The 27052-nt window shown below is 39.7% G+C and overlaps 1 protein-coding gene across 13 annotated transcripts in view; it reads left to right on the top strand.

Moving 5' to 3' along the window:
* The window catches only part of CCDC62 (coiled-coil domain containing 62), a 40552-nt gene that overhangs the window by 10092 nt on the left and 3408 nt on the right, over nucleotides 1-27052 (top strand). For 8 of the 13 annotated variants that reach the window (XM_077875415.1, XM_077875406.1, XM_077875411.1 and 5 more), the window contains 6 exons: nucleotides 1734-1835; nucleotides 7656-7744; nucleotides 8078-8193; nucleotides 10221-10949; nucleotides 13132-13288; nucleotides 16762-16887. In XM_077875415.1, coding sequence (XP_077731541.1) covers nucleotides 1734-1835; nucleotides 7656-7744; nucleotides 8078-8193; nucleotides 10221-10949; nucleotides 13132-13288; nucleotides 16762-16887 — 1319 coding nt within the window. Of the gene's footprint in view, nucleotides 1-1733; nucleotides 1836-7655; nucleotides 7745-8077; nucleotides 8194-10220; nucleotides 10950-13131; nucleotides 13289-16761; nucleotides 16888-21402; nucleotides 21560-27052 lie in introns of those variants that run through there. The other 5 variants (XM_077875412.1, XM_077875410.1, XM_077875409.1 and 2 more) reach the window with 5 other exon arrangements.

The raw sequence follows: 27052 nt of genomic DNA, 5'->3' as shown, positions 1-27052 counted from the left end.
GCAACCAACGACACAATCTGCCAGGGTGGCTTTTTGGTGCATGTTTTATTTTTGAAAATTCCTTTTGCGTTCTCCTTTTCTATTTTCGTTCTCAGAGTAACTCCATGATTCATTTCCTTCTAAGTAATGTTATTTGAAGTTTTGTAATGAAAGGGAGGCTAGGTATACCAAATAGGACTAACCTATTTACTCCATTACCTACATCCATATGAATGAATGCGGATGTAGGTAATGGAGTAAAAGCTTACTTTTACAGGGGGCATGTCCTCTGGCCTTTCCTCCACCCTGGGGCAGAGCAAATGGTCATGGTGTTAGACACAAAGACTCCCACTGTGGAACAAGCAACCTTAGAATGACAAAGCTGTGTTTTGGTGGAAGTTACTGTTACCTCTGTCTGTAGCAGGGTGCCTCATTGTTAGAAGGTAGAGAAAGGATAGTAAAGTACCCTTCAGACTGAGAAGGCACTTTGGGACTGACGAGTGAAGGGGGCCACTCCATGCCATTTACACAGAGTTTTATTCAGGGTAACTTACTGACAACCATGATCCTGGTGCTACATAGCTATAGCTACTCTCCACAAAGTCTGGACCTTAATCCACAGCTCTTATAGAGCAAGGGGTGTTGTGGTAAGGTCAAGGGCGTTGTGGTTATCTAAAGTGGGGCCATCTGTGCACTAGAAGGACGATCAGAGTAAGCCTCCCTGAATCCCATTCAAGGTACACAATAACCTGCAAGGGGCCTGGAACATACCGGCTTCCAAGGGAGGTCATTGCACAGACTTGAACAAGATGGAGTCGGTATTTTCAGCACTCCTAACACCCTCAGCCATTGAGTTGCTGTTGAAATTATGAAAGTTTATTGTGATCAATTTAAAAGACTCAGCCTTCTAAAATCTTGTTCTTATGATGCCCTGATTTGTGGCAAATCTTATGCTTTGTCTACATATGTAGCTTCAGCTAAAATATAATCATACTATTTATCCCTTGACAGCAGGGACAGACTCTGTCATCTCTTAAGGACAACAAGATATTGGACAGTGGACTAGAGAATGAGGAGAAACAATTCAGTTTGGGTGGCCTGGGAAGGTGACTTTGAGGAGAACATTTGAGCAGAAGTTTGGATGGTGTGGAGATCTGGGCCCCAAACCTTCCAGGCAGAGGGAACAGCAAATGCAAACTATGGTGGGTTGTGAGGTTGGGATATGTTCAAGGAACATAACAAAAGAAGGGGGAGAGTGATAGGCCAAGCCTGGCTATGCAGGGCTTAGGGTAGTGATTTGGATTTCATCCTAAGCGTGGTAGGAGGGCTTTTAGGAGAGAAGTGACATGAGACATGAACAGATTTTATACTTTTAAAAGATTGCCCTGGAGTGCCTAGCTAGTGTGTGACTTTTGATCTTGGGGTTGTGAATTTGAGCCCCACATTGAGTGTAGAGATTACTTAAAAAAAAAAAAATTTTTTTTTTTTTTTTTTTTTGCCCTATTGCTCTGTGGGCAATAGGTTATAACAGGAGTGGCATGGTTTGAGCAGAGACCAGTCAGGGAAAGGAAAGCCTGACAAGGTTATTGCCAGGGATGCGGTGAGGTGTAGATAGGAGACCTCTGTTGGCTGCAGCTCCAACAGGACTCACATTAATTGGAGAGGGTGCTGAGGGCATGAGATGTACTCACAGTGTATATTCTTCTAGGAAGTAGTATTAATTCAAGGACTTTTGTTTTCTTCTATTTGTGAAGAAGATCTAAATGAAAAGACAACAGAAAATAATGAACAACGAGAAGAGATCATTCGCCTCAAGCAAGAGAAAAGTTGCCTGCATGATGAATTGGTTTTTACTGGTAAAAATAATTAATTTAAGTGATTGAATAGTTCTGTGTTTACAGCCTAAACTTTCTGTGGTACAACTATGACAGATTAAAGGAATTATACCTCTCTCAATATAGTAGCTTTTTAAATACCTTTTGAGGGACGGGGATTCCCCAGGTGGGGAATATTAAAGTTGTTATCATGCCTCCCAGGTAATCCTGTTTCCTCTTCTATGAAATGGGGAGCTTCCTTCCCTCTCTTCTAGCTTGAGTGTGTGACTGTACTTCTCACTAAAAACATAACACATGTACTTAATCCATTAAGAAAGGATCTTATGAATTGAAGAAGGAAGAATGTTTATACTTTTGCAAATAGTAGGTAAAAATTAGGAAAGCAACAATTTTCCAGGTTTTGCAAATTCATCACCTATAATTATTACATTTGTGGGGTGCCTTGGTGGCTCAGTAGGTTAAGCATCTGCCTTCCGCTCACGTCATGATCCCAGGGTCCTGGAATCGAGCCCCACGTTGGGATCCCTGCTCAGCAAGGAGCCTGCTTCTCTCCCTTTCCCTGCTTGTGTTATCTCTCTCTCTAAAATAAATAAAACCTTAAAAAAAATTACTACATTTGGAAAAATCACGAGTTTTGTTATATTGGCATGACCCTGAAGTAATCACGTTAAGGATGAATTTTTCATGATTTTAAAATAGCAAATTCATCAATAGTTTGCCTTAGGCCCCCTGCAGATAAACATAAAAATTGCATTCCATCCCCCTAGCCACATTCTCCCACACTGTCCCCTACACACCCCACTAGTTTCTACTACTACAGACCTCTCCATCTCATCTCCTGGTTGAGAATCACTGATGTATAGATCTTATCTCTGTCCCTGCCAGCCAAATTTTATTAGGCCTTGTAATTTGTATGAGGAAAATCATAGACTTGGAGATGACTTTCCAAACAATTAATTAAATTGACATTTTGGGGATCTATACATACCTTCAATGCCCTTCCTTCTAGGAGAATACATTTCTATAAAGGGCAAAATGCATTAACATTTTTTCACATAAAATGGAATTTTTAATTTTCATGTCATGTGATAAGGATGGGGGAAAATGCAGTTTTCTACCATTAGAGGTCACTATTTCTGTTATTTCTGGGATTGCTGTCTCAAAGATATTTTTATTAATATCTATTAATAAAAATACATATGTAAATATATTCAGATATATATGTATATTTGTAGCTTTACAGTTGATTTACCAACAGTCTTTTTTTTTTTTAATATTTATTCATGAGGAGACAGAGAGAGGCAGAGACATAGGCAGAGGGAGAAGCAGATTCCCTGTGGGGAGCCCAATGCGGGACTCTATTCCAGGGCTCCGGGATCAGGGCCTGAGCCAAAGGCAGACACTCAACTGCTTAGCCATCCAGGCGTCCCCTAAACTGATTTTTTTAAAAAAGACTTTTTGTGGGCAGCCCGGGTGGCTCAGCGGTTTAGCGCCGCCTGCAGCCCAAGGCCTGATCCTGGAGACCTAGGATCAAATCCCACGTTGGGCTCCCTGCAGGGAGCCTGCTTTTCCCTCTGCCTGTGTCTCTGCCTCTCTCTGTGTCTCTCATAAATAAATAAATAAAATCTTTAAAAAAAAAAAAAAAGATTTTTTTTATTTGCGAGAGGAGTTTGCACGAGTTGGGGAGGGGCAAAGGAAGAGAATCTTTAAATAGACTCCTGTTGAGCTTGAAGTCCCATGCGGGGCTCAGTTCCACAACCCTGAGATCACAACACAAGCCGAAACCAAGAGTTGGACCCTTAACCACCTGAGCCACCCAGGCACCCCCTAAGCTGATTTCTTAAACAACTTTTCTCTTCATACCACTGTATCAAAGTAATTTTTGTATGTTACAAAAAGCGAATTAAGCCTAAAATGATTTTTTTAAAGATTTTTATTCATGAGAGACACAGAGAGAGAGAGAGAGGCAGAGACATAGGCAGAGGGAGAAGCAGGCTCTCTGCAGGAAGCCTGGTGTGGGACTCAATTCCAGGACTTTAGGATCATGCCCTGAGCCGAAGGCAGATGCTTAACTGCTGAGACACCAGGCGTCCCTAAAAATGATTTTAAAAGACTTAACAAAAATAAAATAAAATAAAAGGCTTAACATAATATGCTGTCAGGTACTCTGGCTAAAAACGTACACATTTTATTTGAAACTGGAAGATGTCTTAAAAGTACACTTTTTTGGGGATCCCTGGGTGGCTCAGCGGTTTGGTGCCTGCCTTTGGCCCAGGGCGTGATCCTGGAGTCCCGAGATCGAGTCCCACGTCAGGCTTCCTGCATGAAGCCTGTTTCTCCTTCTGTCTGTGTCTCTCTGTCTCTCATGAATAAATAAATAAAATCTAAAAAAAAGAAAAAAAAGATTAACTTCTTCACATGGGCTTAGAGACATGCTTCATTTGTTTGTACATACCTGCTTATAAGAAGTTAGCAAATAAAGTGAGGATACCAGTTCACATTTCTGAGGTCCTGACAGTCCTGTGAATGAGGCCCCGTGGGACGGAGTGATTGCCTCAGTTCTCCCAGGCTGGAAAAGATAATGCCTTGACCCGAATGTGGTGGCTGCAGACTTCCAGGCCCCTTCTCCCTGTCAGTCTTGTTTAGACTATTTGCTCAGGCAGCTATCAGTAGAGTCCAATATCTCTTCTTTTCTTTTTCTTTTTTTAAGATTTTATTTATTCATGAGAGACACAGGCAGAGGGAGAAGCAGGCTCCAAGCAGGGAGCCCAATGTGGGACTCGATCCCGGGTCTCCAGGATCACAACCTGGGCTGAAGGTGGCGCTAAACCACTGAGCCACCCGGGCTGCCCTACCTCTTCTTTTTTGTGACCACTTTGTGAAAATAGGTGGACCCACTCCACTTTGCTGTCTCAGCTAAACCTAGCCATGTAGCAAAGTATCTGATCCAGGGAAATATTTGTGTTTATTTATTTATTTTTAAAAGGTTATATTTATTTATTCATGAGAGTCACAGAGAAAGAGAGGCAGAGACACAGGCAGAGGGAGAAGTTGGCTATACCCAGGGAGCCTGATGTGGGACTCAATCCTGGGACTCTGGGATCACGCCCTGAGCCAAAGGCAGATGCTCAACCACTGAGCCACCCAGGTGTCCCGAAACATTTATATTTAGAGTGGAGTTGCTTCTTCTGCAATAGTAGATTATTCTGAAGTCAGAGATTAAAGCAAAACTTGAGGGGGTGCCTGGCTAGCTCAGTGGAGCATATGACTCTTGATCTTGGGATCATGAGTTTGAGCCCCACATTGGATGTAGAGATTACTTAAAAAGAAAATCTTTTTTTAAAAGATTTTATTTATTTATTTATTTATTTATTTATTCATTCATTCATTCATTCATTCATTCATTCATTCATTCATAAGAGACACAGAGAGAGGCAGAGACATAGGCAGAGGGAGAAGCAGGCACCATGCAGGGAGCCCGATGTGGGACTCGATCCTTGGACTCTGGGATCACGCTCTGAGCCAAAGGCAGATGCTCAACTGCTGAGCCACTCAGGCGTCCCAAAAATAAAATCTTTTAAAAATAAAATAAATTTGCCCTTGAGGGGATCCCTGGGTGGCGCAACGGTTTGGAGCCTGCCTTTGGCCCAGGGCGTGATCCTGGAGACCCGGGATCGAGTCCCACATCAGGCTCCCAGTGCATGGAGCCTGCTTCTCCCTCTGCCTATGTCTCTGCCTCTCTCTCTCTCTGTGACTATCATAAATAAATAAAAATTAAAAAAAAAAAATTTGCCCTTGAACTCCAAATAAAGTAGTTGGCTTTTGTTTAGGGGCCATACTGTATCCAAAACAAGTATCCCTGAACACTAGGAATTAGACCCAGCATGTCACAGTGCTGTTTAATAGAGAGACAGGTAAGACTGAGACTAGGAGAGTCACAGATGCCCTGTGGGCATTACTTCTAATGTCAAAGTAGCTGTGATTCCTTTATTTTTTAGTTTGTGCTTATAATTGAATTTATGTAAACTAAATGCAGCTCTGCATAAATAATGCAAATCCATTACATATATATATTCTCTCATTATGGTATTGACTCATGTAATGCAAAGAAATAAATTCAGAATTGAATAGAAAAGATGTGGTAGTTTAAACCTGGCAACGTGGCTTTCACTGTGCTTCTCTTCATATTTTCAATTTGGTACACAAGGATTACCTTTGAAAGTGAGGTGTTGCTACAGAGTCCCACCCCATCGGGAGGGCTGAGCATGAACTATATTGGGGGGGTGCTGTGCCCAGACCCCTGTCACTCTTCCCTCTGGTCCCCTGACTGCTGGCAGACACTGCAGAATGGTGGTCTAGTAGAGTTGCAGTCTATTGCAAAGCACATGCCTTTGTCCTTAATTGCTTTATGCAATGTCCAGATGTAAAGTGATAATAAAAATTATTTTTCATCCATGAGAAAAAATGCCATGTAAAAAGAGTGTTTTATGAAAGAACCATGTATATATTGTAAATTTTTATTTTATTTAAGATTGCATCAGATTTACTTAAAATTGATTCATGTAGAGGGTCATTTTATACATTTAGTTTGAACTTTTTTTTTTTTTTTTAAGATTTTATTTATTCATGAGAGAGACAGAGAGAGGCAGAGACACAGACAGAGGGAGAAGCAGGCTCCAGGCAGGGAGCCTGACGTGGGACTCGATCCCGGGTCTCCAGGATCACAACCTGGGCTGAAGACGTCACTAAACCTCTGAGCCACCTGGGCTGCCCCTAGTTTGAATTCTTACACAGATACTGATTTTTTTAAGTGAAGCATTTATTGTTGATTTCTTACTTTTGTGTGAATCACTTTATTTCACCTTAAGCATAATGTTAATGTTTTTTTCTGGTATTAGTTCTGGTACAGCACTGTAGATTCTTTCCTTCCTGTGTGTTCTCATTTACCAAGTCCTAAAACTTTCTAAAACATGACTTTGTCTAGTTTTAGACTTTGTCTGACTCTAGTTAGTGGAGTGTCCATGTTTCAGCAAAGTGTTGATGGTCTTTGTAAAGGAATGAAGATTTTTTTTTTGAATGAAATTTTTTTGAAAATTATTTCTTTGCTCTCTTTTTTCACTAAGAAAAATTGAGTGTATAACTATGTGTATTCAAGAGAACTCGGAATCTTAATTACCTATAAGATAAAAAGTTTTCAAGAAATAAAAGAGTGCTGGGTGAGTTTTTCTACTATGGAGGCACTTAACAGACTCAAATATCTTTGGTCTTTGGTCCATGACAATATATAGGAAGGGCCTGATTGTGAGATTGTATCAGATTGACTTCATATTAGTAAAAATCACAATTTTTTTATTGTCCCTTATAATGTTCATTTTTTTTCTGTTGATAGAGGTAATATGTTGTTTGGATTTTTACAATGAAAATGTGTTCATAAGTTACTCATGTAATGTGAAAAAATTAAAAATTAAAGTAATATGTACTTTATTACACCCTCATTAAAAAAGAGGAAAATAATTGTCATTAATCCTCCCATCCAAAAAAGCTTCTTTAATACTTAGATGTATTTGCTCTCAGACTTTTTCTACTTGTGTATACAAACATACAGTTGATACAACTCTGAATCCTTTTTTGACTCAGCATTAATTATATCACAAATATTTTCAAGTTTGGTGAAAGATCTAGTCAGAATTACAAATTTAAAGTCTTCCCAGCCGTGCATTGTGCAAATTTTAAGTTCAGGAACAAGGGGAAAGCATGGTACTGAAACATTAAATTTTTGGAAATGAAGAGTTTTGTGTTGATATGGCTGATGAAAATATTTTAATATTTGCTCTTAAATAGCAGAGAGAGAAAAAAGGAAAGATGAGTTACTTGATATTGCAAAGTCAAAGCAAGAACGTACAAATGCAGAACTGCATAATCTCAGACAGGTATGTCCCTAGTTATACTGCTCTTACTATTTGGGAAGCACTTATAAGCAAACATCAAATTAGGAAAAGTGTGTGTCTTTCAATTTTTGTTTATGGTGCTTTTGGAATCCTAACTACATTAAAGGTATATCATATTTAGCATTGCTGATAGGGTCTTGCTTATGATAATGAAAGGCTTAGAAATTAGTTATACTAAGAAATCTGAGTGCTCACATAGGAAAAATAAAAGCAAACATATTTAGCATATTTATCACTGATCTGTTTTAGCATTTCAATGTTGGCTCTATATAGTTTTGTTGTCACATCTTATTGATTTATCAATATCTACGGCAGATTTATGTAAAACAACAGAGTGATCTGCAGTTTCTTAATTTTAATGTGGAAAATTCTCAGGAATTAATACAGATCTATGACTCAAAGATGGAGGAATCAAAGGTTCTGGAGTCCAGGTAATCTTAGCAAGATGCTATTAGTATGATCTTATGTTTTATTTTATCATCCAGTCTATTTATTAAGTACTTACTATGGGCCAGAATCTTCTATTATTCCCTATATGGTAGGGAATCAATATATATGAGCTAGTAATTGTCATTATAATCCCGGGAGACCTGATCTTAGAATTTTAGGCATGATCCTGATTTAGCCACTTGATAGAAGAAATTCATTAGTCTTATTTTTGTATCTGTTGTGTGTGTACAAGGCTTTGAGCTCAAGTAGAAATCACAGAGGTGGGATCCCTGGGTGGTGCAGCAGTGGGGCGCCTGCCTTTGGCCCAGGGCACAATCCTGGAGACCCGGGATCGAATCCCACGTTGGGCTCCCGGTGCATGGAGCCTGCTTCTCCCTCTGCCTGTGTCTCTGCCTCTCTCTCTCTCTCTCTCTCTCTCTGTGTGACTATCATAAATAAATAAAAATTAAAAAAAAAAAAGAAATCACAGAGGTGAGTCATTTTCATGCGCACTCAGGAGTTTAGTGTTTAGCACTCACTGGGCTAGGAATGGGGAGAATAAAGATACATAGGACGTGGTACTTGCCCAAGAGAAATATTACCAACAAGGGTATAAATAACTGTAATTGGGAGTTCAGCTAGCTGAGGGTGATCTCTGCTTTTACCTTGATTTTCCCGTTTTCCTTGTTAATAGAAGGAGACACATTTTCTTACCTATTAAAAACAGTGTGTGAATTAAATTGGTTTCTGTAAAGTTAAAATATAAATATATGAGGTGTGGTTTAATTTAACAGGCATATAACTATCCTACAGTTAAATTTAGTCTTCTTCTCCAAGCAGAAGTGTGACAGGAATTAGGGAAGTTCCCAAGCCACTAGGTGTGACCATGAAACCACAAAGGTTGGCTGCCCGTAGTTCCTTTGCCTGGTTGTTAGTAGTTGCAGGAGCCGCTGGAAGGAGCATCTGTTGCTACAGACAGTGTGACTGCTGTGCTTGCTTTACTCTTCTCTCGAAGCCTTCTGCTGGGGGGGCATCACACTCATGCTTTATGTCCCGGCTGCAATCCCTGCTGGTATACACCACACCAGTCCAGAGTGCTCTTACAGGCAAAAGCCCTATCATACTGGTTTTTCCCTGTTTTGTACTTCTTACCCCTGGGAGGCGCTGGGCTGGATGAGTGAACTCTCTCTTTAAAGAGTCTAAAATGACTTGTGCCCTTCCAGAAGGTAAGGGGTGAGTTCTCTGAGGGGTCAGAACTCTCCAGAGGAGAATACCTGAATATATGTGACATGAAGACAGTTGATTAAAAGTTTTATCACGTTTGTGTATATTATTAATTTTCATTTTATGCACACCTATCATCCTTACTTTAGATCAGCTTGAAGATATCGCCATATAAATAAATCCAGCAGATATCTGGGGTGGTCATGAATGCAGTATGGTAGATGCATTTGGCACTTTATCTCTGACCCTTGAATCTCTGTCCCCTTTAAGTGCTGGGTTTACCTCTGTTTACTATGAAACAGTAACAGTAACGGTGGAATTAGGGAAATAACAACAATCCACAAGTATTTACAGAACACTTACTGTCTGTGAAAGGCTATCCTATGGTTCTGGAAGAATTAAAAATGCCTCTACGTATTAAGAAACTTAACGAGTCTATTGAAAATACAGGATATGTGCACGAAAGTTAGTGAACAGTATAGTCATAATGGAAGTTTGCTGTGTGATTAAGTAGATAACTCACATAGTAAAACAAGGAGTGCAGTAGAGGCAATAAGCACGGAGGGAGTTGAGGGGAAGGGGAAAGTGAGTGTGTGTAGGCTTGCTGGTCAGAGAGACTTCCCTGAAGTCAGGCTGAAATCTGGCTCTGAAAAAAAGAATACATATTCTCCCTTATGTTTTCATTTCAGACAAATGGATATTGATAGGTAGGATTTAGCTCAACAAATGAGGTTTGGGTAAAATATTTAGAATGACAGTATCAAGTGTATCTTATAACTTCTGGTTTTTTGTGCTGCCACCATAGCAGAGACATGTGTTTGTCAGACCTTGAGAATCACCGCCCAAAAGTCGATATTAAGAGGGAGAAAAATCAGAAGTCATTGATGAAACATCCAAAATTTGAGACCATGTTGGTTCAGCAAAATCAGCCAGACAGGGGCTCTTGTGAGGTGTGCAAAGAGAAGAAACAACAGGGTAATACCTCATTTGGGGAAAAAAATGTAATTGCTATCTCATCTGTATTTACAAAAGACTTACTGGAGAAGCAAAAGTCTTGGTCTCTGGGAGGAAAAATGCCAGTCGAACCTGAAAACCAAAGAACATTGTGCAAGATCCATGCAAAGTCACCAAAAGGTAATGGGATCGGGATTCAGAATGAAGAGAAACAACTCTCCGAAACATCAACATCATTATCTGATGAGAAACAGTGGCATGATGTCAATGTGTACCTGGGCCTGGCCAACTGTTCTGGTTCAAAACAACCGGAAAGGCTGGATGTTGAATGTCAAGATGACATAGAAAGATCTGGAGTCTCCTGTTGCCATAAAAATGAAACCTGTCTGGGAGAGAGTGACATGTATGAATCCAAGTGCTGCCACCCAAGTAACTTCATCATTGAAGCTCCGGGCCACATGTCTGACATGGAGTGGATGAGCATTTTCAAGCCTTCTAAAGTACAAAGAATTGTTCGCCACAAATCTGTGTGTACTTGTTCAGAAAGTGCCGGTGGAAGGAAATACAACTCCTCCACGAGGTTAGTAATGATTCGCATTGGTCAAAACCCAGGGAGGGATCCCTGGGTGGCGCAGTGGTTTGGCGCCTGCCTTTGGCCCGGGGCGTGATCCTGGAAACCCGGGATCGAATCCCACATCGGGCTCCCGGTGCATGGAGCCTGCTTCTCCCTCTGCCTGTGTCTCTGCCATTCTCTCTCTCTCTCTGTATCTGTCATAAATAAATAAAATATTAAAAAAAAAAAAACAAAACCCAGGGAGTCCACACGCTATGATGGGAAGTAGAAAGGGCTCCAGTAGCTACTGTGTAGGCACTGCTCAACGGAAAGCACTGTTTGTAAACAGAAGTCGTGTTTGAGACAGACTGGTTACTCTCTTTATCAGCTTCATCGGCATGTAGACTGTTGAGTTTTTGATTGTATAGAGACTGTATTAGAGTCCAGTGAAAAGTTTGTACCTCAGACAGCTTCTGAGGCAAAGGTTTTGTTTGAAAACAAGGCTAGTTGTCATGAGTTGGGCAAATATGTTTTTCTTTTTTTTTTAAACTAACAGTGGGGTCACTTTACAGAGTAGAATGTTGCTCTGGGGCATTCCTCAACTCTGGATCCAATGTGAATTGATAAGCTGTCTTTGCAGAGATCACATTCCCTAGATCCCAGATAAGAATTTTGCCAGCCACCTCCCCACCATATATCCCCTACCCCATTGGCATATTTACATATCCAACTGCTTCTGCCTTTGAGTTAACTTTATAATTCCCAGACTTTTTTTTTTTAATCATGCAAGAAAAAGACTATTTGTATATAACAAGCTGGTGGAAGTTAATAGTTTTTTTAAGAGAAGAAAATGGATTAGTTATTAGCATATACTGCAATAGTGAGGCTCATCTTGTTAGAATTGCCGAATCTCGTGGTTGAGGGGTGCTATAATAATGTCTGCTATTTTTAAATAAAACCAGGCTCTTCAATTGTAAATTACAGAGAGGACAAAGTTGCTATATTGAGAACCTTGTTTTAATCATCACACTGACTTTCATAGGACTTTGTGATTAAAATTTCTTTCTGGGGACGCCTGGGTGGCTCCATGGTTGAGTGTCTGCCTTTGGCTCAGGGCATGATCCCAGATTCCCAGGATCAAGTCCCACATCAGGCTCCTAGCATGGAGCCTGCTCCTCCTCCCTCTGCCTGTGTCTCTGCCTCTCTGTGTCTTTCATGAATGAATGAATAAAATCTTTAAAAAAAAATAAAATTTCTTTATGGTATTTTCATTATTTGGATTTTTCTTTGGCCCTTTGAGAAGCCTGAGTCATTTAAAAATCATATGAAAAAATTCAAATTAAATTTGGAGTTTTGTTTCAAGACCCTTTTGACCTCACCAGCCTGAAATAATCGAAACGACCATTGCCTGCCAGCAGAGGCACATGCCGAGACATCACATGACAAATACGTGATTAAATAGAAAAGATAATTATGTTTTCCTATATTTCCTTAGATTATAAGAACTGAATGTGTACCTGTTCTATTATCAAACTAAAATGCTCACACTTGTACCACCCTTCCATTTGATAAATAAGGGTTTAGCTGTAGAGGGAGAAGCCATGGCAGCCTTCAAATATAGGGAACACGGGAGGAAGAGGCTCCAGTGCCTCTGGTCTGTTCCAGAACAGCTTTTGTGATTCCCTCCACTTTGAGCCCACACTTTAATAATTTACCCAGAAGCTTGGCTATATGTGTCTGTTCTCTGATACTGAGGATCTATAGAAGAATTAACAGCCACACAGTGCTGTTCTACTTTCACAAAAGGACTTTTAAAAACCATTAGCAAAAACCAGCTTCACAAAACAAAAACTCAAAAATTTTCACAAGTTTAACCTGTGTCCTCCCTTTTGGATGATCCTGTCTCTTGAACCTTCTTTTTTGTTTTCTTGTTTTTGGAAGGGGGAGGGAAATTCTCTATTCTGTTGTCAACCCTTTAACTGATAATTCTGATTTAATACTGCAAAGGGTATGCATCAATTTATAATATTCTACTCAAGTATTCTACTCAAATCTATAATGTTCTACTCAAACTGGAGCTTCTTCATTAAAAAGAAAAACAGCTTTTTTTTTTTATCCTGTTGAGATACTTTTAAGTATAAGAATGTTGGTGATATATGTTTGATACCCTTTTAAGATGTCTGTTTCTGTTTCGTTTTATTATTTATAGTGAGCTAATTGCCATCCAGCATTCCCACTGTTTGGGTTCTTCAAAATCTGTCACAAGAGAGGATGAGAAATTAATAGAGACAGAGCCCTCTTCTGATGTAAAGAACTCATCTAAGATTTTGTTATTCAACAAAGAGACACCATTGTCCAGTGAGAAGGTTTGTATTTTGCTTATAAATACCCAGCTTGGGACACTGGGTGGCTCAGGGGTTGAGCATCTGCCTTTGGCTTAGGGTGTGGTTCTGGAATCCAGATCGGGTTCCCTGCGGGGAGCCTGACTCTCCCTCTACCTGTGTCTCTGCCTCTCTCTCTCTCTGTGTGTCTCTCATGAATAAATACATCTTTAAAAAGAAAAAAAAGAAAGAAATACCCAGCTTGTCTACAGCCATAACCACCCTGAATGTGCCCGATCTCGTCTGATCTTGGAAGCTAAGCAGGGTTGGGCCTGGTTAGTACTTGGATGGGAGAAATACCCAGCTTATTCAAGCAAGACTTCTCCCCAACATACTTTTAATTCTTCTGTAACTGCTTTTAGTGTGCTTAATTTTGGTCATTCTTCAGTTGGTTTTTTGTTTTTGTTTTTTTAATTACGGTATTTTGATACCATTTAACCAAAGTCAGAGTTTCCTTCTGTTTCTTTTTTTTTTTTTTAAGATTTTATTTATTTATTCATGAGAGACAGAGAGAGAGAGAGAGGCAGAGACACAGGCAGAGGGAGAAGCAGGCAACATGCAGGGAGCCCGACGTGGGACTCGATCCCGGGTCTCCAGGATCACACCTTGGGCTGAAGGCGGTGCTAAACTGCTGGGGCACCGGGCTGCCGTCCTGTTTCCTTAAAATATTATCCTATGGATTGACTCTAGGCAAAATGTCCCTCAGTCTTCTAGGTGATTTGTAGATATATTTTTTATTTTATTTTATTTTATTTTATTTTATTTTAACACATATTTTAAACATAAAAAATGAAGGCTATAACAAGCAATGTTCACCTACATTCAAATCTAACATGTTTATATTTTGCCATATTTGCTTTATTTTTCTTGTTTAAGAAATGTTACAGAGAAAGTGGTAGTCCCAAGCACTGTTTTCCCCACCGTCTCCAACTAATAATTATTCTGATGTTGCATTCATGCTTGTTCTTATACTTTTACTATATAAAAAGCATATATTTAAGCACTACATAGTGTTGTTTTGTGCCTAAAATGTACATAAATGGGGGCGCCTGGGAGGCTCAATTGGTTAAGCATCCCACTCTTGATTTCAGTGTCACCCTGAGGGTGACCTCAGGGTCATGGGATGGAGCTCTGCACTCAGTGGGGAGACTGCTTGAGATTCTTTCCTTCTGCTCCTTGCCCTGCTCTCACACACAGAAACGCATGCTCTCAGATAAATAAATCTTAAATAAAATATACATAGGTGGTCAAACTACTATCTCTGTCCTTTTACAATGTGATTTTTTCCTAACTCTGAATATTTTGTGACATTTGATACTTGAAGACTTAGTTTTGATTGTTGATATGTAGTCCATTGATTGAATAAACCAGTTTGCTCACACCCCTCCTACGGTCAGTGGGGTTGTTAGTACATTGCTACTATCATGAATGAGCCAGTCAGTGTGTTCACCATAAACAGGATCTTCATTGCAGCTCTTTCACAGAGGAAATAAGTTCAGATGAACTTACTTTGGGTGTTCTTTGGGGGAAGACAATGGGGTTTGAAACAGTTCCGAGTTCAAATCCTTGTCTTGCTTTGTCTTTGCTCAATGACCTGAGTAAAGTAATTTACTTTCTTTGAGCCTTGATTTCTTATGTGCAAATATACAATAATAACATTACAGTTGCTTGGTCTAAATGTGATACTGCTGGGCCTGGCCTCCTAATGGGTACCTGATGAGTGTTCTCTTTGTTAAAAATTGACTGTACCAAGTGCTGACTCGAATCTGGAGCAACAGGGACTTTTCATTCACTGGTGGTGGAAAAATTCACTTGGGAAAACACTTTGGTAGTTTCTTAAAGAGTTATATATACACCTACCATATTCCAACTATTCTACTCCTAGAGAAATGGAGACATGTCATACAGAAACTTGCACGTGAATATTTAAACAGCTTTATTTGTATTAGCTGGAAAACTGGAAACAATCCAAATACACATTAATTGGTAGACAAACTGTGGTGTATCCATGCAATGGAGTACTCCTCAGGAATAAAAAAGGAATAAATCACTTATGAATACCTAACATGGGTAAATCTCAAGATAATGATGCTGAATGAAAGATGCCAGATAGACAAAATTTTGAACGTGTTTATATAAAATTCTACAAAATGCAAACTAGCCTCTAGTGACAAAACATATGAGTATTGCCTGGGAATGGGAGGAGAAACTCGTGGGCAGGAATTCCAAAGGAGCATAGGTTTGATGAATAGGATCCCTATTCATTGTGGGTATCATTTCAGGTGTTAGTTACCCTTTTTCAATGTCTGTACCTATTTTTCTGAGGCAAAATATGACATTGCATGCTTACATTGTCATATATACATATATATTTAGTGTGTGTCTGTGCATGTGCACACAGGTATCTTCTAGGTCAGTAGGGATCATCTTTGTTCCTGGAAAATTAGAATTAACTTTTTTTTTTTAAGCAGGCTCCACTACCAGTGTGGAGTCCAATGCGGAGCTTGAACTCACAACCCTGAGATCAAAACCTGAGTGGAGATCAACAGTCAGATGTTTAACTGCCTGAGCCATCCAGGTGCCCCTAGAATTAATTTTCCTTAATGAAAAAATTAGTCTAGATACTTTTTAAAGATTTTATTTATTTATTTGACAGAGAGCACGAGGGGGAGTGGGAGAGGGAAAGGGAGAAGCAGTCTCCCTACTGAACAAGGAGCCCGATGCAAGACTCGATCCCAGGATGCTGGGATCATGACCTGAGCTGAAGGCAGACACCCAGGCGACCTTTTTTTTTTTTTAAGATTTTATCTTTAATCTCCAAATCCAGTATGGGGCTCGAATTCACAACCCCAAGATCAAGAGTCACATGCTCTACCTACTGAGGCAGCCAGGCAGCCTAGCTTACCTATCATGTGATTTTTATCACATGACTGTTAATTAGTTGTAAGTTCTGTTGAAGTCAAATTATTTAGCCAAGTAGTTCCTTTTTTTTTTTAAGATTTATTTATTAGAGCACAAGTGGGAGGGGCAGAAAAAAAGGAGAAAGTATCTGAAGCAGGCTCCATGTTGAGTGCAGAGCCTGATCTGGGGCGTGATCCTGGAGTCCCGGGATCGAATTCCGGGCTCCCTGCATGAAGCCTGCTTCTCATTCTGCCTATGTCCCTGCCTCTCTCTCTCTCTCTCTGTCTCTCATGAATAAGTAAATAAAATCTTAAAACAAAAACAAGAGTTGGATGCTCAACCAATTGAGCCATCAGGTGCCCCTTGCTAAATAGGGTCTAAGAAATAAATGGAATTTGGTTATTCTAGTTTTTAATGTCCTGCTTTGATATGTAAATACCTAAAGTCAGAGAAATATTAATGGGTTGTTAATATTTGTGTTTATAACATTGTACTTGTAACTATAAACATTTAAAAATGCTTCCTGATCTCTTACTTACATTGTGCTGTCTTCCCAGGATGACTTTTCGCCCACAAGCAAGCTTCAGCGTTTGCTGGCAGAGTCTCGCCAGATGGTGACAGACCTGGAGCTGAGTACTCTGCTCCCCATCAGTTCTGAGAGTCTCAGGAGCAGTGCCAGAAATGTATGTGGCTACTTTTCTTTTGACCTTATCTGTGTATCTGAATATTCCACTGAGTACTCATTTACAAGTATCACTGGTTGACCATCCCTTTCTATTAGAAGGAAAGATCCTTTATGTCTCTGAGGCAGAGAGGTAGCACACTGGTTTTTAAAGATGAGGGGAAAATCACACTCAAATGTCACTGTACCCAGACTTCCTCTTTCTAATTGCCTGGGCATATGAATATAAATTCTTGGGGATATAAAAAATATACATTTTACTATAGAAAATTTTAAATACAGAAGTAGAATATTACAATTACAGACCTTCAGCTTTCTGCTGTTTTGATCTTGCCCCTATCCATACTTGTTTTCTTATTAGCATTTTATTTAAAAAAAAATTTTTTTTAAGATTTTATTTATTCATGAGAGACACAGGGAGAAAAGCAGAGACATAGAGGTAAAAGCAGGCTCCTCGCAGGGAGCCTGATGTGGGACTCAATCCCAGGGCCCAGGATCACTCCCTGAGCTGAAGGCAGATGCTCAACCACTGAGCACCCAGGCGTCCAGGGATGTATCCTTTAATGGGGCACCTAGGTGGTTCATTGGATTAAGCGTCTACCTTCGGATCAAGTCATGATTTCAGGGTCCTGGGATCAAGCCCTATGTCAGGCTCCCTTCTCAGCAGGGAATCTGCTTGTTCCTCTCCCTCTCCTCCCCATCCCCCACTCATGTGCATGCGCGCATGCATGTGCTCTCTCTCTCTCTCTCAAATAAGTAAATAAAATCTTAAAATTAAAAAAAAAATAAATTCTCTCTTAAGGGATACCCGGCTGGCTCAGTTGGAAGAACATGTAACTCTTGATCTTAGGGTCATGAGTTTGAGCCCCATGTTGGGTATAGAGATTAGTAAAAAAAATATATAAACTTGAAAAAATAAAAATAAAAAAGTTTATTACTGACCAGTCCTTCCCCATCTTCCTTCTTACTTCCTCCTCTTTCTTCTTCTTCATTTTAATGTCATTTATTTGTGGAAGAAACATTGGGTCATGTGTCCTATAGAATTTCCCACATTCTGGATCTTGCTACATGTCTTCACTGTTAATTTAACACATTCCTCTACCATCCATGATTCCTAGGAACTGGTATTTAGATCTAGTGACTTGATGAGACTTGGGATCATTTGGGGTTTTTGTTTGCTTTGGCATCACTACTTCACTGGCGATGTTTTCTGCTGCCTATTCCGTCATATTAGGAGGACCCAAATATCTGGTTGTGCCATTTGTGGAAGTAAAGCTTGATCAGAAATTCAAGAGTTTGTCAGCCTGAGCTCTTATATTGTAAAGTTCACTTAATGATTTTAATGTTCTTTGATTATTATTACTTAGATCTGATATTTCATTAGGAATTGCAGAATAGTCGTTTTAAATCTATCATTTCTTCAGGGAGTGTTCTCATTGTTAATTTTAATTGCTTTTTCTGAGCACAGTAACATTTCAATAGCACTAATATAAGTTGCTTTGTGGATTTTATAGCCTTAACATAAATAGTGAAAACAATATTGAACTTGAAATCAGGATACTTGGGCTCCATTTTCCCAATCTGCAGAGTAAGAGCTTAGAGCTGATGCTTTATATTTAAGAGTTCAGGTGCATTGCTTGGGCATGCTATGTGCATAAAGATATTTGAAAGCCATTAAACTAAACTCTTTTGTATCCCTGACTAAAGAACTAAATTAGGGGCACCCGGGTGGCTCAGTGGTTGAGCGTCTGCCTTTGGCTCATTTGTGATCCCAGGGTCTCGGGTTCGAGTCCCACATCAGGCTCCCTGCATGGAGCCTGCTTCTCCCTCTGCCTGTGTCTCTGCGTCTCTCTCTGTCTCTGTGTCTCACAAAAAAATTAAAAAATCTTTAAAAAAAAATAAAGAACTAAATTAAAAAAGATCTATAAGAACTCTGAAATACTTCTTTTAAAATCAACTTTGTCTATAGACTTTAATGCCTGTGTACTTATTCTTTAATGAAAACTAGTACAGGGATGCCTGGGTGGCTCAGCGGTTGAGCACCTGCGTTCGGCCCAGGGCCTGATCCTGGAGACCTGGGGTTGGATCCCACATCAGGCTCCCTGCATGGAGCCTCCTTCTCCCTCTGCCTGTGTCTCTGCCTCTTTCTGTGTCTCTCATGAATAAATAAATAAAATCTTAAAAAAGAAGAAAACTAGTACAGATCACTAGTTCAGTAAGTTTAAATAAATGTATATACACTCGTGTAACCAATACCCCAGTCAAGATACAGAATATTTCCATCACCTCAGAAAATTCCTTCATGTTCTTTGGAGTGAACCCCCGCCCCACCTTACACCCACCCCAGGGAACTACCGATCTGATTTTTATCATGAGAGAATAGTTTTGCCTATTCTAGAACTTAACATAAATGCAGTCATATAGTATGTACACTTTGTCTAGCTTCTTTCAATAGAATTGAGATTCATCCATGACAATGTATGTGTTGGTACTTCACTTCTTTTCATTGCTGATTAGTATTCCGTTGTATGAGTAGACCACAGTTTATCTTTTTACCTGTTGATGGGGCATTTGGATTGTTTCCAGTTTGGGCTTATTATGAATAAAGCTGCTATGAACATTTTTATATAAGCCTTTTTAAATTAACATGTTTTAATATATTTAACTTTTTAATAGACCACCATACAGTGTTTAAAGGTGTTCACACCCTTTGTATCCCTGCCACAGTTGCAGGTGCTATGTGTCTTCAGCAGCACTTGGTTTTTGTCAGTCAGCTGGATAAGAGTCATCCTAGTAAATGTGAAGTGGCATCTGGTTGCTGCTTAACTTGTATTTTCCTGATAACATAATGATTGGCATCTTTTCATGTGCTTATTGGCTCTTCACATATCTTCTCTTGTGAAGTGTCTGTGCAAGACTTCTGCCTATTTTAAATTTGAATTGTTCCCTCTGTTACTGAATTGTAAGAGTTCTTAATATAGTCTGCACACACAGCTTTTGTCTTTTGTCAGATATATTGGGACTATTTTCTCCCAGTTTGTGGTTTGCCTTTTTTCACTTCTTTTTTTTTTTTTTTAATTTTTATTTATTTATTCATGATAGTCACAGAGAGAGAGAGAGAGGCAGAGACACAGGCAGAGGGAGAAGCAGGCTCCATGCACCGGGAGCCCGATGTGGGACTCGATCCCGGGTCTCCAGGATCGCGCCCTGGGCCAAAGGCAGGCGCTAAACCGCTGCGCCACCCAGGGATCCCTGGTTTGCCTTTTTATTTTCTAAAGTGTCTTTTGAAGAGCAGAAATGTAAAATTGTGATGAAGTCTGGTTTATCAATTTTTTTCAAATGATGCTTTTTGTATCCTGTGAAATTTACCCCAAGGGTGTGAATATTTTCTCCTCCTGAAAGTTTTAAAGTCCTCTTTAGGTCTATGGTTTATTTCAATGTAATATTTGCAGATGGTATGAAATAAGGATCAGGTTCATTTTTCCTCACATAGATATCTAGTTCCAGCACTATTTGTGAAAAGAGTGTCCTTTCTTGTTAAATTACTTTTGGCAACTTTGTTGAAAATCAGTTTACTGCGTATGCAGGGGTCTATTTTTGGACTCCGATCAGTTCTATTGATCTGGTTGTTCTTATACCACACTATTGATTATGTGACTATAGAAAGTCTTGAAATCAAGTAGTATACATGCTCTACTTTTTCTTTTTTTCTTTCTCTCTCTCTCTTTTTTTTTTTTTTTTTTGCAAAATTGCTTTTTCTATCCTAGATCTTTTGCAGGTCCATGGCAGTTTTAGAGTCAACTTGTCATTTTTTTTTTTTTTACAAAAATACATTCTGATAATGTGATTTCATTGAATTTATAGATCACTTTGGGGAAAATTGACATTTTGAAAAGAGTATATCTCCATTTATTTAGGTCTTCCTTCATTTCTCTTAACTATATTTTGTAGTTTTTATAGGGGTCTTGCACATCTTTTGTTAAATGTATTCCTGTTATTTTGTTTATTGATGCTATTATATGTGGTACTTATTATTTATCACTAATTATCTGCTGATGGTATAAAGAACTACAGTTGACTTTTGTAAATTGTTCTTAACTAAATTCACCTATTCTGGTAGGTTTTCTGTAGATTCTTAGGATTTTCTACATAGACAATCATGTTATTTGTGAATAAAGATTTTCTAATCTTTAGGTTATATTATAGGAAACTAATCTTTCTAATCTTTAGGTTATGTTAGGTTATAAGAAAAAGTTCTTACCTAATTGCTCTGGCTAAGACCTCCATGTCAATGCTGAATAACAAAGTGAGAGTGAACATCCTTGCCTTGTTCAATGAAATGCTTTCTGGTGTCATTGCTTGCTTAGCTCTCCATTATATTGGTATTTTATTAGATTCAGAGTTCCATGAAGCTGTTTCCATCAGACACAGATGATTTGAAACCAGAACATTAACCACTTATTTTACTATTATTTTTTAAAAGATTTAAAAAAATTTTTAATTTATTATTTGACAGAGCGAAAGAGAGAGAGCAAACAAGGGGAGCATCAGTCAGAGGGAGAGGGAGAAGCAGACTCCCCATTGAGCAGGAAGCCCAATGTGGGGCTTGATCCCAGGACCCCAGATTGCCACCTTGAGCCAAAGGCAGACATTTACCCAGATGAGCCACCCAGGTGCCCTTTTTATTTCTTATTTTTTTATTTTTTATTTTATAAATTTTTAAAAATTTTTATTTATTTATGATAGTCACACAGAGAGAGAGAGAGAGAGAGGCAGAGACACAGGCAGAGGGAGAAGCAGGCTCCATGCACCGGGAGCCCGATGTGGGATTTGATCCCGGGTCTCCAGGATCGCACCCTGGGCCAAAGACAGGCGCTAAACTGCTGCGCCACCCAGGGATCCCAGGTGCCCCTTTTTAAAGGATTTTATTTTTGGGCAGCCCGGGTGGCTCAGCAGTTTAGTGCCGCCTTCAGCCCAGGGTGTGATCCTGGAGACCCGGAATCGAGTCCCACATCGGGCTCCCTGCATGGAGCCTGCTTCTCCCTCTGCCTGTGTCTCTGCCTCTCTCTCTCTCTCTCTCTCTGTGTGTGTGTGTGTTTCATGAATAAGTAAATAAAATCTTTTAAAAAAAATAAAAGATTTTATTTTTAAGTAATCTCTGCACTCAACTTGGGGCTCAAACTCACAACTCCAGAGATCAAGAGTCCCACACTCTACTGACTGAAGCAGGCAGGTGTCCCAAGAACATTAACCATTTTAGAATCAGCACGCTCATTGCCATGAGCTTCAATAGGTGGTTTCAAAGATTACCTTCAAGAATAATGGGCTCCAGAAATAGTGATTTTTAATAGTTTATATACCATGTATGCCATATAAGCTTTTCAAAGTGGAAACCCTGATGGACTGTGTGGTGTTTTCTGGGAAGTTTTTTTTTTTTTTTTTTTTCCTCAACAAACTCTTTGAAGCATTAGTGAAGTAATTTATTTACTTTGGGGCAGAAAGTGTTTTTAAGTGTTTGTAACATTTTTTTGTAAACAGCTTTATTGAGATATAATATACATACACCATGTGAATGTTCTTCCATGTGAAATGCACAATCCAGTGGTTTTAGTATATTTACAAAGTTGTGCAACCATCACAACAATCCAATTTTAGAACATTTTCATCATTCCAAAAGAAACCTCTGTACCTATTAGCAGTCACTCGCCATTCCCTCTCCCTAGCTCCCGGTGACTATTAATCTACTGTTTTTCTCTATGGATTTGTTGGGCAGAGATTTTTTTTTTTAAGATTTTATTTATTCATGAGAGATAGAGAGAGGCAGAGACATAGGCAGAGAGAGAAGCAGGCTCCCTGTGGGGAACCTGATGTGGGACTCAGTCCCAGGACCCTGGGATCATGACCTGTGCCAAAGGCAGACGCTCAACCCCTGAGTCACCCGGGCATTCATGGGCAGAGATTTTTAATCAGACTTTGTTGAATAGAATTCAAGGGATCCATAAATTTTGATAGTAATAGAAATAACACATAAGCTTATTTTAATCTAATCTCTAATTGAAATTTACCACTTCCTTTAATTATGAATATAGGAAACAAGCCATAATAGTATGTAACACCCATGACTTTGTTCCTAATAGAGAGTACAGATGGTTTCATATCACATGATAGTTATTGCACATATCTTGAAATATCCTTTATAACTTAGCACTACCTCAAAATTACAAAATAGTAGACTTGCTGCTAGGTCTTATTATTTAATGCTTTAATAATGAAGAGTACAAAGGCACCTTGGTGCTCATTGGTTAAGCATCTGACTGCCCTCAGCTCAGGTCATAATCCCAGGGTCCTGGGATTGAGTCCTGTTTTGCTTTGCCCTCCCTGCTCAGTGGGGAGTCTGCTTCTTCCTCTCCCTCTGCCCCCTCCCTGCTTCATATTCTTGCTCTCTCTCAAATAAATAAATAAAATTAAAAAAAAAAAGTGTAAGGGGGCACCTGGTTGGATTAGTCAGTGGAGTTTGCAGCCTTGATCATGGGGCAGTGAGTTTGAACCCCTCGTGGGGTATAGAGATTACTTGAATAAAACTTAAAAACAGTGTATATTATTATATCATAACCTTGTTTAATATTTTGATAACCATATTACTTCATCTGTAATACAACTTATGGATTCCTAAAAATGGCTGCACAGTGCAAAATGTGCAGACAATAGAAATACACAGCTTACAGGAAAAATGAGATTAGGAACATAACACTCAAACACTTTGTCCGTGATAAATTTTTCTTTTTTTAAGGATAGGAATGTAATCAAAATGGTCAGTTTTTATACCTGTTAGGTGGTTAAGAAATACCTAACTACTGCAATAAATATAGCACTTCATCTTGAAAAAGACTTGAAGTTTGCATGTAGAATTGGGTGTCAGGGAGGTAGGTAGGTGACAGTTTGTGATCCACTAGGAAGTGGCAGGAAGGTAATCGGATGGGAAAGCATAGCAGAAGATGTGGTTAGGTGTGGCTTATAACACACCTGGGAAGCTGCAGGGGCCAGCAGATGTTTGAGGGGCACATGTGTATGTATTCCTACATGCCATGGCTCAGTCCAGCTGGGTACAACTTAGCTAGTGTTTCTCATGGACAAAGTTGTACATAAGTAAACACAAACCACATTATGCCCAAATTGCTCCCTAATATGTCTGCTGTGTCCGAACAAATTCACATTCTCAAAACAAGTGTTAGTAGAACTATTGGGGAGCCCTGGTGGCGCATTGGTTTAGTGCTGCCTGCAGCCTGGGGTGTGACCCTGGAGACCCCGGATCGAGTCCCACATCGGGCTCCCTGCATGGAGCCTGCTTCTCCCTCTGCCTGTGTCTCTGCCTCTCTCTCTGTGTCTCTCATGAATAAATAAATAAAATCTTTAAAAAAAAATAGCAGAACTATCTTTTTTTTCTTATTTTTTAAAAAATTTTTATTTATTTATGATAGTCACACAGAGAGAGAGAGAGAGGCAGAGACATAGGCAGAGGGAGAAGCAGGCTCCATGCACCGGGAGCCTGACGTGGGATTCAATCCCGGGTCTCCAGGATCGCGCCCTGGGCCAAAGGCAGGCACTAAACCGCTGCGCCACCCAGGGATCCCGCAGAACTATCTTTGCGTATGATCTACCTGATAGACCCCTACTCATTCTCATGGCCTCAGGCTCTTAATCTCTTCTGGAGGATTGTATGTTAAGTTCCTATCTAAGATAGAATCAATAGCTCCTTCACTTCTGTCCTCATGGCACAGCTATGTGTGTCTGTGAACATGTAAGCAGACTACATGCATGATAGCAGACTGCGTGCATTTCTTCCTGTCCCCATGAGCATCTTCAGTAACCCCCCTTACTCATCTTGGCATTCCTGGTTGTAGCACATGCAGTACCTGCTACAGAGATTGTCAGTAAATACCTGGAATAGACCTGATAGGAAAAAAAAAAACAGGAAAAAGACAAAACAGTAACCTCAGCTATAGACTGAAAAACTGCTAAAGCTCTTGAAGTTGGCAAAAACTTGGTTTCAGAGAATTTTTGAGCTAGAAAGACCCAGAAGAGGTACGTAATCTCAACCTTACATCTCATGGGTGAGGAAAAGTGATTAAATCTCGTACTTAATGTGCCACAGCTGGAACTAGATAATCATTTGGAATTAGTTGGAAAAAAAAATACTGGCTTCGGATGTAATAAATTTTCCAGAAGATTATTAATTAATTCTGGAAATGTTGCAAAAACAATTCAATTAACAGAAATCTAGGGGCACCTGGCTGGCTCCGTCCATTAAGCATCTGTCTGCCTTCAGCTCAGATCATGATCCTGGGGTCCTGGGATCCTGGGTGTCAGGCTCCCTGCTCAGTGGCTAGTCTGCTTCTCCCTCTCCTTCGGCGCCTCCCCCTGCTTGTGCGCTCTGGCTCTCTCTCTCTCAAATAAAAAAAAATCTTTAAAAAAACAACAACAGAAATCTACTTGGCAACATACTTAATGACTCCCTCCCTCTGGTCCTGTGAATGGGGTATAGCTAGTTAGAGAAAAAAACAAATAAGCGGGATAAAGTTCTGCGTGGCCTGTTTCACCATTTTTGCCATCTGGCGCTGAGAACAAGGGTCTTATTTCAAAGCCTTTTTCTGAAATGCACACTTAGACTTCGTTGGGGGAGCACAGAGTGATTCAAACTTTCTGGCAGGGAACTTGGCACTGTTTCCTAAAAATTGCAGAACTGATCCTTTGATACAGTAGTGTTGCTCTGGGAATCTCTCCTATGACTACATCCACATGTGTATAAAGTGGCACATGTACAAGTTTTTTGTTGCAGCGCTGCTTCAAAATAGCAAAAATTTGGAAACAATCCAAGTGTCCAGCAAGAAGGAACTGAGGGAGTAGCAATGGTATGTCCACCGGGTGGAATATTACTTAGCCATAAAACATAATGAGGAAAGTCTTAGAGTGGAAATACTTCTGGGATATGTTATTAAGTGAATAGAAGCAAGATGCTGAAAGGTTCCTATGGTATTGATCACATATACAAAAAGGGGATGGGAATAAGAATATATACTATTTAATGTCAGTGTTTTAACTATTAAAAAAATAGCCCCAATAATTTAAAAAAGAGAGAAAAAAGGAAAGAGTAAAATGCAGCACAGCTGACCATATCACCTTACCCTGCAGCAGGCTTTCTACTTACTTGGGTGGGGATGGGGAGGGATTCACCTGGAATCTGAATTTGGACTGTTTGACAAGTACATGGGACTGCACATCATCACTAGTTTGAGACTGTTGGTGTTGTCCACCAGGATTCTTAACCTATTTTTGTGGCAGACTGGTAAAGCCTACAGATCCTCTTTGAATAATCTTCGTTTTGATATGTATTCTTTATTTTTTTTTTTAAGTTCAAGTTAATGTATGTATAGTATTGGTTTCAGGAGTGGAATTGAGTGATTCTTCACTTACATGCAACACCCAGTGCTCATCCCAACAGGTGCCCTCCTTAATACCCATCACCCATTTAGCACATCCTAATCCCACCCTCCTCCCCTCCAGCAACCCTCAGTTTGTGCTCTATAGTTAACAACCTCTTATGGTTTGCCTTCCTCTCTGTTTTTATCTTATTTTTCTCGCTTTCCTCTATGTTCATCAGTTTTGTTAAATTCCACATAGGAGTGAAATCCTATGGTATTTGTCTTTCTCTAACTTCTTTCACTTAGCATAATGCCCTCTAGCTCCATCCACATTGTTGCAAATGGCAAGATTTCATTCTTTTTGATGGCTGAGTAATATTCCATTGTGTATATATACCACATCTTTATACATCTGTGGATGGACACCCAGGCTTTTTCCATAGTTTAGCTATTATGGACATTGTTGCTATAAACATCGGGGTATATGTACCCCTTTGAATCAGCATTTTTTAAAGATTTTATTTATTTATTCATGAGAGACGCAGAGAGAGAGAGAGAGGCAGAGACACAGGCAGAGGGAGAAGCAGGCTCCAAGCAGGGAGCACAACGTGGGACTCGATCTCCAGGACCACACCCTGGGCTGAAGGCAGTGCTAAACCGCTGAGCCACCTGGGCTGCCCTGAATCAGCATTTTTGTATCCTTTGCATAAATACCTAGTAGTACAATTGGTGGGTCATAGGGTAGCT

This window comes from Canis aureus, chromosome 27 (assembly GCF_053574225.1).
Source record: "Canis aureus isolate CA01 chromosome 27, VMU_Caureus_v.1.0, whole genome shotgun sequence".
NCBI lineage: Eukaryota > Metazoa > Chordata > Mammalia > Carnivora > Canidae > Canis > Canis aureus.
Note: the sequence above shows the minus strand (reverse complement) of the source record. Positions and strands in the feature narration are given on the sequence as shown.